The following is a 16,334-nucleotide window of genomic DNA, read 5'->3' as shown; positions in this document are numbered from 1 at the left end:
GATGGTAGGCATTTCTCCACCTTACACGAGGCATTACGCAAGGCATCACCTCCTCCAGGCAACGCCGGTCAACTGCTGTTTGTGTACGAGAAATCGGTTGGAAACTTTCCTCATGTCAGCACTTTGTAGGTGTCGTCACCGGCGCCAACCTTATGTGAATGCTCTGAAAAGCTAATCATTTGCATATCACAACATCTTCTTCTTGTCGGTTAAATTTCGCGTCTGTAGCACGTCATCTTCGTGGTGTAGCAATTTTAATGGCCAGTAGTGTAGTAAACAACTGGCCTATTTACATAACATCTTGTACACCCTCGTATCTCTTAGTGGACAGTAAAGAATTAAACGGTTAGCTAAACACACTTCCACAGCTGCCTAAAGAAGATGCTACAACCCCCTCCCCAGCTGCCTGGCACTCTTTATCCCTTGCCTGTGCCTGCTGCCACTCTTCAACGCCCTTCCCTAGCATACTTAACATTGCTACGCTGCGGTTTAACGAATCTGCATTTGCGTGTGATCTCCCTGGCTTGTGGATTGTCTCGTGCTCGAATTCACTAAGCTTAAGTGCCACCGAGTTAATCTACGGGTACTAGATGGATATTTGAAACCAAGCAACCATTTCAATGTGGCATGATCTGTCACGATCATAAACTTTCTACCATACAGATAACACCAAAAATATGTAATACCGTATATGACCGTCAACATCTTTTTCTCCGTTATTGAGTAGTTACGCTCGGCCATGTTTAAGTGCCTTGAAGCGTAAGCTACCGGATGTTCCCTGAACATCTACGATCTGTCTCAAAACACAACCTCATTTGAAACAATTTACGAAAGGATAAACTCTTTCTCGAAAGACTGGATCTGAAACTAATATTTCTTTCAGTTTTTCAAATGCTTCCTGATACTCCTGCGACCAACGGAATTTCGTCCCCTTCTTCAGCAGCTTGTTCAGTGGTCCGGCTGTTTTCGCAGTCTATCGCGAACCGTCTATAATAATTACAGAGGCCAATGAACGACTGTACCTGCTTAGTTATTTGACATATCGGATAATTTTGAATTCCATCTCTAAGACGAGGTTCAGTCTGTACGCCACGCTCACTAATCACGTGCCTCAAATAGTTTACTTGAGTTTGCGCAAAATGAACTTTACGTTAAATGTGCCTATCGTAATGTACCACAGACAACATCCAAATGTCTCACAGGCTCCAGTAAATTCTTTGAACAGACAATTATATCATCGGGATAGACTACCCCAACTAACAAACGCTGAAAAGTTGCCAGTGCATTCTTTAGCCCAAGTGGCCTGCATCTGAAATGACAATGCGCTGCTGGAACGGTAAACACTGTTTCCAGCCTATCTTCAAGTGCCACCAGCAGCACAGTCGTCCGTCATGGTAGCTGAGTGGTCTGCGCGACGGAATGTCAATTCTAACGGCCCGGGTTCGATTCCCGGCTGGGTCGGGGATTTTCTCCGCTCACGGACTGGGTGTTGTGTTGTCCTAATCATCAACATTTCATCCCCATCGACACGCAAGTCGCCAAAGTGGCGTCAAATAGAAAGACTTGCACACGGCGAACGGTCTACTCTCCAGGAGACCCTAGCCACACGACATTTCCATTTACCAGCACAGTCTACCCTGCAACACCCTTGCAAGTATTTTAGACTGTTTCTGACCATCGTGTATATGAATTACATTTTCTTTTAAATTGTAGTACCACGACATGTCGAATATCATAGTAGTTGTTGTTTTGGTCTGAAATGTGAAGACTGGTTTGATGCAGCTCTCCATGCTGCTCTATCCCGTGCAAGGCCCTTCGTCTTCAAATAACTACTGGAACATACAGCCTTCTGAATCTGCTTATCGTATTCATGCCTTGGTCTCTCACTACGATTTTTTACCACCCACACTTCCCCATAATACTAAATTAGTGATCCCTTTATGCCTCAGAATGTGTCCTACCAAGCGCTCCCTTCTTCTAATCATGTTGCAACACAAATTTCTTTTCTCCCAATTCTATTCAGTACCTCCTCATTAGTTACGTGATCTATCAAACTAATCTTCCTCTCAAGAGATTGTCCATTCCGTTCAACTGTCTTACTAGTCCTTTGCAGTTTCTGACAGAACTATAATGTCATCGGCAAACCTCAAAGTTATCATTTCCTCTCCCTAAACATTAATTCTTATTCCAGTTTTTCCTTTGGTTTCCTTTCCTGCTTACTCAATGTGGAGATTGAATAACATCGAGGGTAGACTACAACGCTTTCGCCCTCCCTTCTCAACCACTGCTTCCCCTTCAGCCCCCTCGACACTTATAAATGCTGTCTGGTTTCCGTACAAGTTGTAAAAAGCCTTTCACTCCCTCTATTTTGTCCCTGCATCTCCAGTATTTCGAAGAGAGTGCCCAGTCATCATTGTCAAAAACTTTCTCCTAGTCGAAAAATGTTGGAAACGTATATCTGCGTTTGCTTAAACTATTTTCTAAGATAAGTCGTAGGGACAGTATTGCCTCGCACGGTGATCTACGGGTAAATAAAACTGTTATTGCTACTGCCGTTGAACCTCTCTGTGATGCACAATACCTCTCTTGTAGCGTCTACCACTGGAGTTTGTTATGCATCTTCGAAAGACACTCGCGCCGAGTAGACGAGCGTGTGCCGAAGTGCTCCACGCTCCGTTTGGTCTTCTAATTTTCGATTTGATGAAATGATGTAGTTCCTAGACCGATGAGCGGCACTCAAGAATCTGCCTTACAAATGTTTTGTTTACCAATCCTCCGCATATGCTCCTGTAATTCTCTAAATTCTTCAGGCGTTGAAAGGTCTATGTTGGATTCCTTTCATGTTAATTTCTTAAATCTGTTGTCATTTACGGCATACATTCCACTTCTAAATTTACTGTTGTGTTTCTGACTCTATCTGGGAGGAGACTAAGCAGTGGAACGTGTTACGTTTACACATAAACAAAAACGATCTGTCACATTACTACAATGTAAAATACAGTTTACATGTAATTCACGTCACACAGTCGCGTATGGAACCTACACCCGCTTTCTTTTATATAGTGTATATGATAAGATACTGTCATCCCCCTTCCCTTCTGTGTGAAAGGATGAATGAGCAAATGTATTTTTTGTTGTATGCTTGATGGTAGCAGACAAGCCTGTCTGCTAGAGAACAGTAGAACCAACGTCGGAACTGGTAGCTACGCTTTGTAAAAGTAAAGAGGTTTCTATTCTTGGTATGGTCCTGTCCGTCCCTTGTCATGTTGGTATAGGAAGCTGCCTCTCTGGTCACATCCGATTGTGTCTGTGAGGCACCCTCGATAGGGGCCCACGCCAGGCTGTCCATGGCGAGCGTCTGAAGTGGTAATATCCCCAGCTAAGCGCGTCTCTGCTAAGTCTGTAGGACAATGGATTTCTTAACTTCAGCCTAACTGAAAATTTAATCACCTTTGTTTCAGGTTTATATCTAAAATATCTTATGTTATCTTAAATTGCAACGCAGTGTAATTCGAGTGTGAAGTTCAGAATATCTTCCAGTAGTTGCTTTGTCACTACTTTGTGAGCAAAGTGGAACCACATGTTGATGATCCGTAACCCTAACTAAGATCATCAATCTTAAATGTGAATGAGTGTGACATTATAACATCTCATCTTGACAATATTTTTTTCAATATAGAAACTTTTCTTTACGTTCAACCCACGTGGGGTGTACTTTGTGAGACCAGTACCACGTGCTTATATAATTGTTTGACCCATCAGGTTAATAGTATGACGATAGTAACCAGTTCAAGGTTTTTATTTTGTAAATTGCGTTTCGATGTAATTTATTTTAATCATCAAAATTATTGTGGAGTTACACTCTTTGTGTAAACCAAGTTGACCACGTGAAGCTTGTGGTGTAATCATCAAAGTAGCCCTCAGCTATTCTTTTCGAGAAGATTTCACACACAATTAGTATGAATTTAGTATACCAGTGTGTGGTAATTTCATGATGGACAGGATTGCGCTACAACTCTAACTTCTTTGGGTAAAAATTGAATCGGTTGGTTGTGGTTAATTTCCTCTTGCATATGTTTCAACGTTCTTCGTGTGTTATTTTATGAATGCAGTGTTGTATGCAGTCTCCCAATCTTGGCTCAATATTTGATGTGTTCCGTAAGATTACAAACTCTTCATTTTCACAATCCTAAATGAGGCACCAGTTCAGTTATGAATCAAGTTTAATATGCTGAAATTTTAACGAAACAATGATCAATGTTATATATATATATATATATATATATATATATATATATATATATATATATATATATATATATATCACCGGTTGTTGTAAGATGCCTATTAAAAGATTATAATTAATGGTAGTCTGGTTGGCAATTTGGTAAACTAGACTGGATTCCTGGTAAAAAAAAAAATAAAAAAAATAAAAAAATAAAAAAACAGTTGCCCAGTAATCCAAGGATAACTTCCCCAGGTAGCCCACAGCTTTTAACCCGCTTTTATTATTTTGAATAGCATCACCTCTTTCAGAACAACTGAATGCATCAACTTTACAGCGTTGCACGAACTTTGCTGCTGGAGAGGTGTGAGGAGTGTCGGACGGACTCACCTGAAGAGGCAGTGGAAGACGAATATGCCCGTTGTGACTGAGGTGCCGAAGCAGAGGGAGCGCAGCAAAGCGCGCAGCGCCGACGCCAGGCTCGGCCGCCAGCCGCCGACCGCGACCTGCGCCTGCAACACACCGCGACTGACACGTCACGCACACGTCGCGAGCGGCTGCCAGAAACACCACTGTCGCGCCACTGGTGGACGACAACAGCGAGCTGACACACTCGGTGCAGCATCATGTGATTACAAGAGTCGTCACTCCCCCCTCCCTCCAAGCCCCAAGCACGCCACTAACTTAAAATGGAAGGAAAGAAGGAAGCGTTTGACTCGGTGCCCCACTGCAGACTCCTAACTAAGGTACGAGCATATGGGATTGGTTCCCAAATATGTGAGTGGCTCGAAGACTTCTTAAGTAATAGAACGCAGTACGTTGTACACGATGGTGAGTGTTCATCGGAGGTGAGGGTATCATCTGGAGTGCCCCAAGGAAGTGTGGTAGGTCCGCTGTTGGTTTCTATCTACATAAATGATCTTTTGGGTAGGGTGGATAGCAATGTGCGGCTGTTTGCTGATGATGCTGTGGTGTACGGGAAGGTGTCGCCGTTGAATGATTATAGGAGGATACAAGATGACTTGGACAGGATTTTTGATTGGCGTAAAGAATGGCAGCTAACTCTAAATACTGGTATATGTAAATTAATGCAGATAAATAGGAAAAAGAATCCCATAATGTTTGAATACTCCATTAGTAGTGTAACGCTTGACACAGTCACGTCGATTAAATATTTGGGCGTAACATTGCAGAGCGATATGAAGTGGGACAAGCATGTAATGGCAGTTGTGGGGAAGGTGGACAGTCGTCTTCGGTTCATTGGTAGAATTTTGGGAAGATGTGGTTCATCTGTAAAGGAGACCGCTTACAAAACACTAATACGACCTATTCTTGAGTACTGCTAGGGCGTTTGGGATCCCTATCAGGTCGCATTGAGGGAGGACATAGAAGCAATTCAGAGGCGGGCTGCTAGATTTGTTACTGGTAGGTTTGATCATCACGCGAGTGTTACGGAAATGCTTCAGGAACACGGGTGGGAGTCTCTGGAGGAAAGGAGGCGATCCTTTCGTGAATCGCTACTGAGGAAATTTAGAGAACCAGCATTTGAGGCTGACTGCAGTACAATTTTACTGCTGCCAACTTATATTTCGCGGAAAGACCAAAAAGATAAGATAAGAGAGATTAGATCTCGTACAGAGCCATATAGGCAGTCATTTTTCCCTCGTTCTATTTGGGAGTGGAACAGGGAGAGAAGATGCTAGTTGTGGTACGAGGTACCCTCCGCCACGCACCGTATGGTGGATTGCAGAGTATGTATGTAGATGTAGATGTAGATGAAGGAGGATTAAGCTTTAACGGCTAGCCACTGATGAGATTATTAGAAACAAATACAAGCTAGAATTTGGAAGGAATGGGCAAGAAATTCGTCCTTGTTCTTCATAAAAGAGTTACTTGTAGAATAAAAATCCGCCTCAGTTGCCAGTAATTTCTTAACTTATTGCACGGCCAGTTTCGAAGCATAGAGATTCAACTTCAAGTGAAAAATACGTAATTATGGGAAGATAAATGTGTGGTAGTCGGGCCAGTCAGTCCTGGGTAAGATTCACATAAAAATACCCATGAGAGCGTACGACCAGCAACTACACTCCTGGAAATTGAAATAAGAACACCGTGAATTCATTGTCCCAGGAAGGGGAAACTTTATTGACACATTCCTGGGGTCAGATACATCACATGATCACACTGACAGAACCACAGGCACATAGACACAGGCAACAGAGCATGCACAATGTCGGCACTAGTACAGTGTATATCCACCTTTCGCAGCAATGCAGGCTGCTATTCTCCCATGGAGACGATCGTAGAGATGCTGGATTTAGCCATGCCATGCCATGCCATTTCCACCTGGCGCCTCAGTTGGACCAGCGTTCGTGCTGGACGTGCAGACCGCGTGAGACGACGCTTCATCCAGTCCCAAACATGCTCAATGGGGGACAGATCCGGAGATCTTGCTGGCCAGGGTAGATGACTTACACCTTCTAGAGCACGTTGGGTGGCACGGGATACATGCGGACGTGCATTGTCCTGTTGGAACAGCAAGTTCCCTTGCCGGTCTAGGAATGGTAGAACGATGGGTTCGATGACGGTTTGGATGTACCGTGCACTATTCAGTGTCCCCTCGACGATCACCGGTGGTGTACGGCCAGTGTAGGAGATCGCTCCCCACACCATGATGCCGGGTGTTGGCCCTGTGTGCCTTGGTCGTATGCAGTCCTGATTGTGGCGCTCACCTGCACGGCGCCAAACACGCATACGACCATCATTGGCACCAAGGCAGAAGCGACTCTCATCGCTGAAGACGACACGTCTCCATTCGTCCCTCCATTCACGCCTGTCGCGACACCACTGGAGGCGGGCTGCACGATGTTGGGGCGTGAGCGGAAGACGGCCTAACGGTGTGCAGGACCGTAGCCCAGCTTCATGGAGACGGTTGCGAATGGTCCTCGCCGATACCCCAGGAGCAACAGTGTCCCTAATTTGCTGGGAAGTGGCGGTGCGGTCCCCTACGGCACTGCGTAGGATCCTACGGTCTTGGCGTGCATCCGTGCGTCACTGCGGTCCGGTCCCAGGTCGACGGGCACGTGCACCTTCCGCCGACCACTGGCGACAACATCGATGTACTGTGGAGACCTCACGCCCCACGTGTTGAGCAATTCGGCGGTACGTCCACCCGGCCTCCCGCATGCCCACTATACGCCCTCGCTCAAAGTCCGTCAACTGCACATACGGTTCACGTCCACGCTGTCGCGGCATGCTACCAGTATTAAAGACTGCGATGGAGCTCCGTATGCCACGGCAAACTGGCTGACACTGACGGCGGCGGTGCACAAATGCTGCGCAGCTAGCGCCATTCGACGTCCAACACCGCGGTTCCTGGTGTGTCCGCTGTGCCGTGCGTGTGATCATTGCTTGTACAGCCCTCTCGCAGTGTCCGGAGCAAGTATGGTGGGTCTGACACACCGGTGTCAATGTGTTCTTTTTTCCATTTCCAGGAGTGTACAACACAAACAGCTCAGAAGCCAGGTGATCGCTGCTTCTGGGCCGTCTGCACTGGTCCCTTCCGTATCACGCTGTCAAGGCCTCTGTGATCATCTGGCTTCTGGGCCGTCTGCAGTAGACACTCCCATTCGTGCTGTTTAGGCCGCCATGGTCAGATGGCTTCTGGGCTGTCTGCACTAGTCGCTTCCCTCTTGTACTGTCCAGCGGGCGCTTTAGTTGCTAGCCCTATGCTCCCATGCAACTATTTGACATGCGTGTGACCTCCCAGGACTGACTGGCCTGACCGTCACTGGTTTATGTTCCCATAATTATACGGTGCCACCTGAAGATGAAGATTTATGCTCGAAACGGGCTGTCCAATAAATTTAGAAATTACTGGCAAATTAAATCGATTTTTATATTATAAATATGTTTTTCATTTGCCGATGTTTACTGGATGAAACATTTTTTTCCGAAGTGAACTATCCCTAGCCTTTGTTGTAGTTGGTTCAGGGCAGTCATGGAAAGCCTAAATCTGTCTCGACGAGCGGGGATTTCAACTGTTTTCCTCCTGAATGTGAGTCCAGTGTCTTTCTTACCACTGTACCACCTCGATCGGTGATGTCAGTACAGAGTAGGTAAATCGTTGACTGCAGTTAATGACCAGTAGCAGTCATTTGGTCTTCATAGATCTCAAGAAAGCATATGACACAATGCCACTAAAGATTTTCCTCGAGGTTCTGTGGTTAGGGAAATTTCAAAACAATTATGTAAGAAGTATCATGAATGTAAAACTCGGCATAATATGTCATTAAAATGGGGAAAGAAGTTTCTAATTCCTTCACAATAACTGAAGGGCTGAAACGAGGATGCTTCTGTTGCCCACACTCTTTATGATGTATGTCGGCATAAAGCATTGGATCTCAGGCGTAGGAAATGCATGTACATTGGAACCTGATGATCAGTTCGTTGAAGCAAACAATTAAGAGGATACAACTTCAAAGTTGTTGGATGAATATAAAAAGTCGGCGTTTAAAATTAATTTTGAGAAGACGAAATATCTACGTTGCAGAGAAGAGAGCAGTCGCTTGTACTTGGGCACTTATCAAATTAAAGTGCGTACACTCTTTAAGTATGTAGATAGTATCCTGCCACTTGATAGAAGATGTGACAGAGTTATCCAACACCAGATAAGCAAGAGAAAGGCGGATATCAAAAAATTAAATCCCAGACTTTGGCCTTTAAAATTGAGCTCAAAAGTTCAAATGCAATTATACAAATCCATCATGGGACAGGTAACAAGTTGTGTGAGTGAGTGCTGGAAACTCGCAGAAGGAAATAAAAGGGACGTAGAGATTTAGAAATGCACTTCTTGAGCAGAGGATGTAGCATTTCCTGACTTGACCCCTTAAGAAATGAGAAATATGGGACGCCGGGCCATGACAGTGAAATGAAATGATCGTATGGCACTGAGGACTGGACGTCCCCATGGGGGAACTTCGGCAGCCGAGCTGCAAGGCTTTTCCGTTGACGTCACATTGCGTGACTTGATTGTCGATGATGATGAAATGATGCTGAGGACAACAAAGCACCAAAACCACGAGTGGAAATAATTTCTGGACTGGGAATCGAAACTGCGCCCACTGCATGGCAGTCAGATGTAATGACCACTTTATTTATTTTTTTTTTTTATAGGAACAGACCAGTGGAGGCTCGAAAGGGGGCAGGGTGGGGGGAGGCAGAGAGGGCATGGGTCGAAGGTCGAATCTCGAGACCTGCCCACAGTGACTGCCTCCTACCGAGCCTGTGGTAACACTTTTTTTATTTTTATTTTTTTTGTGGGAACAGACCAGTGGAGGCTCGAAAGGGGGCAGGGTGGGGGGAGGCAGAGAGGGCATGGGTCGAAGGTCGAATCTCGAGACCTGCCCACAGTGACTGCCTCCTACTGAGCCTGTGGAAACAATGTCACACACATGTCAAATAGTTGCATGGGAGCACAGGGCTAGCAACTAAAGCGTCCGCTGGACAGCACAAGAGGGAAGCGACTAGTGCAGACAGCCCAGAAGCCATCTGACCATTTTTATTTTTGTTATTTTCATTTTTACTATTATTATGAAATTACATGAAACAAACATCACCTACACTTAATGGGTAAAAAAATACACGCAGTTAATGAGGTCAGCGATAGAATCGATCGAAGGTGGTTGAAACTCAGACAACGCCGGAGATGGAAGGGGAGTAGATGCTCTCAGCTCCCAGCACTCCCCAAACTAAGTGTAGATGTAACAAAGATCCCCTCGCAAACAGTTCGAAAATAAACGTCGGTAACGTGACGTGTGTTCGAGAGCACGTGGGCTATTTATAAATAAGTCCAGAAGTCGAGGCGGGGTTCGCTCCCTCATAGAATAGATAACTGACCACCCAACCCGTAACCCACGGAATAGCATGATGTTTGGCGGCAGGAAAATATGTGTCCTCCAGGTATAAAAACTTTCGCGGAAAGCTCGCATCCAGTGGCACTCGGATGCAACAGGCAGTCATTTGCTGCATGTATAGCGAATCGCCAGACATCGTGCAAAGAGTCACACGTCAGGCAGCTAGCATCAGTGCCTAGATGCCGGCAAAGTAGTCGAAGAGGGAAACCTGACAAACTGATCTTGTGTAGTCCCTGTTTTGTGGCAAATTTCCTGCTGTGTATGTGATACCACATGGACCTAATGTCCTTAGACTGTAAGGGCTAGTAGATGGTAGTTCACGTTATGGGCCCCAGATGGAGGAGTGTTTGATCTCCAGTACGTTATGGGTAACATGGCACAACAGTAATATGTAAAAATTCTTGGTCTTGGGGTACGTGTGTCTGGGAGATCAGTGTGTGTGTGTGTGTGTGTGTGTGTGTGTGTGTGTGTGTGTGTAACTGTAGTCGATGAAAGAGGTCGAGAAGGGTGCTAGGTGAGGCACGATGTCGCCAACGGAAACCACTGGTGAGGTAGATGCATGCAGGAGGACCTCAGGCAGGATGTGTAAGGATGTGTCCCAAGCAGTCTATTGTTTTCTCTTAGTACGCACATATGAGGCCGCAGCTTGCATCTGGATGTTGATGAGACTGAGGCCACCATCGCATGGGGGCAAGGTAAGAATCTCAAAGGACTTTAAACTTGGAACCAGTCAGAAGATAATAGCCAAAGGTCTCCTAAGATATTGTCCAATCGCAGTCATAGAGGGAGCAACTGGATCAGTTTTCATGCCACATAAGAATTGCGTAACTCGACATTGAAGGGTGTTCAAATGGTTCAAACGGCTCTGAGCACTATGAGACTTAACTGCTGAGGTCATCAGTCCCCTAGAACTTAGCACTACTTAAACTTAACTAACCTAAGGACATCACACACATCCATGCCCAAGGCAGGATTCGAACCTGCGACCATAGTGGTCGCGCGGTTCCAGACTGTAGCGCCTAGAACCGTTCGGCCACCCCGGCCGGCTTGAAGGGTGTCCTGGCGGCGCAGGAGGTTCTGGAAGACGCCGTTGCAGATGATGTGTAGCAGGCGACGAAAATTCGTCACGTCTGTATGTGTGATGGTGTGGTTAAAGGTAATGACCAGTTACTAGAAAGTCCGCACTAGCAGCAGGGGTGCTTAGGCCTTGTCCAATAGACATCGAAGAAGATTTAGGCATGTTAATGGCACTACCTTTCATAGCCCCATAATGCGTAATCAGTTCGGGAACTGTTTGAATCTCGGAGCTGGGGTGCACAAGGAAGAGGAGGTCCTCAGCATCTCCCTGGCAGCAAAAGGTGTGGTGGTGAAAGGTGAGTCCAGAAAGCTCCGTCGACAGGCCCCCAATGAGGGACTCTAGGGAAATATCATACAGAAGGGTAGAAAGGGGGCTCCCTAACCGAATCAAGTTGTGGATGTGTACCAGCACTGCCAAATGTCCGTTGACTTAGACTTTTGAACTGGCACCACTAAAGGCGCCAGAGGACGTCGATGAAGGGAGGTGGATTTCCCTTATTGGCTGCCACCGAAAACAAAAAACTTTAGCACACTGTTTCGAAGGTGACATAGAAATCTATAGCAACGACTGTAGCAGAGAGTCTGCAGGTCGCCACCATCACAATTAAGTTTTAGCATTCACCTGTGGCAGTCTGTATCTTAATTTGTACCAAAGGCGTTCTTTTCTCTGGAGCAAAGACGCAGATGCAGCGACAAAATGCAAGTAAGCAGGTAAAGTTCTTTTAATCTGCTTTGAGTAGAGTGAGCGATCGATAATCTGTGACCGTCAAACAGTGAGCTAGTTTGTGGACCGGAATGATGATGGCCTCAACAACGGAGGGTGGGACTGCGTGGTCAGATGTTATCAGTCCCTGGAACGTAGTCGTCCACCACATTGCCATAGCCCCCGGAAGGCTCAGTAAAACTCAATCAGTAAGCCGTCAATGCCACGCAATCTGTTGACTACGCCCTTATCGATTGCGTCGTCGACTTCATCTTGCGAGACCGCCACCGGTGAAGTGTCCACCTCCAAATGGGTGAGGGTGCACGTAATGTAATGCAAGACTGTGCCATCCGCACTGACGTAGGCATCCTCTTCATTGTAAGTATATCGTAATGTTCAACGAAGCGTTAACGACCTGACTGATCGCCTGCAGGTCATGAGGTCTGACCAGAGTGTTGATAAGCTATCGACGACGCCATCGAACACTACGTGATGCATGGATGGAATTTTCAATCCTACCTGGTCGTGGCGTCACGTCTGTATAAACATCCCCTGCAGTTTACGGCGTGGCAGCGCAGTTATCCGCGACTTAGGCCTGTGCCGTTCCATCTGGATGTCTGGGATTGGCGGCTGGGCGTCGAGATCTCGGAGGATTGCATAGTAGAAGCTGATGGTATTGCGATACCATTCGACAAGGTCGTTTCCATATCTCATCAGATATAAGATCCCACGAGATATTTGTCCTGTCCACGGTTTGCAAAATGACCTGTAGATAGGTATGGCCAGAACGGTCGCACATGTTGGACTTCCCAGGTATCGTGGAGCATGAAATTCTACTCCATTTTACATAGTTCCTAGTACGTACTATGGTGGGGAGCCTGAATTTTCGGGTGCAAAATGCATTTAAAATCACTTCCTACCAGGCATTGCTCATATGGCCCTAAAAATAGGGGGCGACGTACTCAGAATAAAACCAGGCTCGTTCATGTTGTTGGGTGGCGCCCGATGGGGTGTTGACATTACTGAAACATATCCCCTTGGCTGTGAATGCCATGCCCCGAGCTGATGGAAGAAAGATATCAGTGCCAAGAATCCCGTCGCTGGCGTAGATGGGCACTACACAGCCCATGGGCATGGGTGGTTTTTTCTTTCTTTTTTATGATTCATCAGTCTACTAACTGGTTTGATGCTCCCGGCCACGAATTCCTCTCCTGTAACAGCCTCTTCGTAACAGAGTAGCATTTGCAATATACGTCCTCAGTGTTTTGCTTGATGTATTTCAGTCTCTGTGTTCCTCTACAGCTTTTGTCATCTACCGCTTCCTATAGTACCATGGAAGTTTTCCCTCATGTCTTAACAGATGTCCAATCATCCTGTCCCTTTTCCTTATCAGCGTTTTCCACATATTCCTTTCCTCTCCGATTCTGTCCGGATCCTCCTCATTTCTTATCTTATTAGTCCACCTAATTTTCAACATTCGTCTGTTGCACGACACGTCAGTGCTTCGATTGTCTTCTATTCCGGTTTTCCCACAGTCCATATTTCACTACCATTCAATGCTGTGCTTCAAACGTACATTCTCAGAAATTTCTTCTGAAAATTAAGGCCAATGTTTGACACTATCAGACTTCTCTTAGCCGGGAATGCTCTTTTTGCCGGTGCTAGTCTGCTTTTTATGTCCTCCTTGCTCCATCCCTCATTGGTTATTTTGCTGCCTAGGTAGTAGAATTTCTTAACTTTATCTACTTCGTGACCATCAATCTTGATGTTAAGTTTCTCTCTGTTCCTGTTTCTGCTACTTCTCTTTAGTTTTGTCTTTCTTCGAAATTACTCCTAGTCCATGTTCTGTACTCATTATGATACGTGGTACTTATTGGAATTAAGGAAAACGTGGAAGGGAGGACCAACCAATATAATTTTCTTTTCACACAACCTGTTTATTTAACAATATATAACTATTAAAATTTTCTTTAACAAAATGAATAAATTTACAAAATTCTTTAGATCTTAAACCTTAAGTTGAATAAGCTTTTACAAAAGAAATCTGAAGTGCTGTAGTGCAAAACAGCAAACAGTATGACAATGATTGACTGATGACCTCAGAAGTTAAGTCGCATAGTGCTCAGAGCCATTTGATTACAAGACGGCTGGAGCTTTAGCCCACCTGTTATCGGGTGAAACAGCGGTGTTTACTACCGGGCTGGACACAGTCTGTCTTATTAAATGCCCTTCTGCAACACATGAAAACTATATAAGCACCACTGACGACAAGAGTGATTCAGTTATTCAAAACAGAAGACGTAACTTTTAATTTGAAAGCTGTATGTCGTTGGGGTTAAGATGCGCACCTGTGCTTAAAGGTTAAACAGATTAGGAAACAATATGACAATGATAAGGCTTACTTCAAAGAAACCAACCACTTAATTTCAGTCGGTAACCAATGTGCGACTGGATCCCAACCCGTCCCTTCTGACAATTTTATTTTGTCTAAAGCCCTGGTGAAAACTGACTGTTAATATTTTCAAAGTTAAATTCATTGTCAGTTATTAAGACTGCTCTGAAGCAACGTTTTAAAACATTACCTGTGAACACTTAATACAAGAGATCTAACTCGTCGAAACCACCACCTCCAGCTAAAATACACCAATAATGACCCGGTCTTTCAAACACAGCAACGAACAGCTTAGTACAACGGGTTGTCCAGATTATAACTAATGACTGAGAAATGCAATTACAATCAAATAATTTAACCGGTCAACATCTAAATCGAACCGCAAGGTCCCTCTTCTGTTTAATGGCAACCTGTGCCTTACACAATTTTTGCGGCTGTATTTATGACCAGGAGTTGAGCCATTAGAACGTTAATGTCGGGTACAAACCAGAAAGGAAAGACAATATAATGGCGGGACAAATTTTCAAACGACAACTAGTGTCTGAATACAATAATACGGCCTATATTTACGACCAAAGAGCCGACCGCGTAAAACTCTGAGGGTGGGGCACAAACCACAGAATAATATGGAAGGCAGATAGACAATGACACAAATCACCGTGAGGATTACAGAATGTTACTCCCCTTTATCAGCGGGGACTGATGACCTCAGAAGTTAAGTTCCATAGTGCTCAGAGTCATTTCCCCTTTATCAGCAAGCAGTTCCATTGATTCACGGTGCGTCTCAGCCAGGTAGAAGAGGACAGCCAGGAGCGGTCGTCCGACACGAATGTTGCCAACCAACCAATGGGATGTCAGCCTGCTGCTTGTAGCCGACGCTGACCCCGGTGAAGTCCTCCGGTATCTTCGCTCTGCGCAGGCCCTCCTTGCGCAGCACGTGGCTCCGGCCGCTCGGACCTCGTGACCACCTCTTGTCGCGACGCTACCACCAATCCCCAACTTCGTGCCTCTCCCTCTCGGGCCAGCAAACCCCGTGTAAATATCGGCAAGCAAAGACCTTCTAAGGGCACAACCCTCAGATACCAACTCTTCCTCATAGATACTGGCAATGTGGCCGCAAGAGGGGTAGTCGATACTACCCCTGAGCCAGCGGCGCCAGACAGATCAGTCTACTAACTCAATGGCGCCTCTGCTCACTTTATCATGTTCATTCCACTCAGCAGATCATGTAATTCTTCTTCCCTTTCACTCAGGATAGCAATGTCATCAGCGAATCGTATCACTGATATACTTTAACCTTGAATTTTAATACCACTCCTGAACCTTTCTTTTAATTTCATCATTGCTTCTTCGATGTAATGATTGAACAGTAGGGGCGAAAGACTGCATACCCGTCTTACACCTTTTTTATTCCAAGCACTTCGCTCTTGGTTCCCCACTCTTATTATTCCCACTTGGTTCTTGTAGATATTGTTTCACTCAGAATTGGAACATCTTGAACCATTTTACATTGCCGAACGCTTTTTACAGGTCGATAAAGGCTATGAACGTGTCTTGATGTTTCTTTAGTCTTGCTTACATTATCAAACGCAACGTCAGAATTGCCTTTTTCGTGCCTTTACCTTTCCTAAAGCTAAACTGATCGTCATCTAACACATCCTGATTTTTCTTTTCCATTCTTCTGTATATTATTATTGTCAGCTACTTGGATGCATGAGCCGTTAAGCTGACTGTGCGATAATTCTCATACTTTTCAGTTCTTGCAGTCTTCGGAATAGTGTAAATAATATTTTCTCGAAATTCAGATGGTATGTCGCTAGACTCATACACCCTACACACCAAGCTGAAAAGTCGTTTTGTTGCCACTTCCCCCAATGATTTTGCGTCTAATATCAACGTAGGTCGTTTTGACTTTTATAAGTGCTGAGTCACTCCTTCCGACAATCATTTATTTTTCAATTTCTTCACATTTTTCATTCAACCATTTCGTCTTAGCTTCCCTGCAAATTCCTGTTTATTTCA

At 45.2% G+C, this 16,334-nt stretch overlaps 1 protein-coding gene across 1 annotated transcript in view; it reads right to left on the bottom strand.

The window, feature by feature from the left end:
* The window catches only part of LOC126430687 (uncharacterized), a 147,834-nt gene that overhangs the window by 61,453 nt on the left and 70,047 nt on the right, over window positions 1–16,334 (bottom strand). The window contains exon 2 of the mRNA XM_050090428.1: window positions 4,616–4,737. Within this exon, the coding sequence (XP_049946385.1) occupies window positions 4,616–4,737 (122 nt within the window). The remainder of the gene's footprint in view (window positions 1–4,615; window positions 4,738–16,334) is intronic.

This window comes from Schistocerca serialis, chromosome 1, assembly GCF_023864345.2.
Source record: "Schistocerca serialis cubense isolate TAMUIC-IGC-003099 chromosome 1, iqSchSeri2.2, whole genome shotgun sequence".
Taxonomy (NCBI): domain Eukaryota; kingdom Metazoa; phylum Arthropoda; class Insecta; order Orthoptera; family Acrididae; genus Schistocerca; species Schistocerca serialis.
The sequence above is the reverse complement of the archived record's forward strand: the minus strand, read 5'-3'. Positions and strand labels throughout refer to the sequence as shown.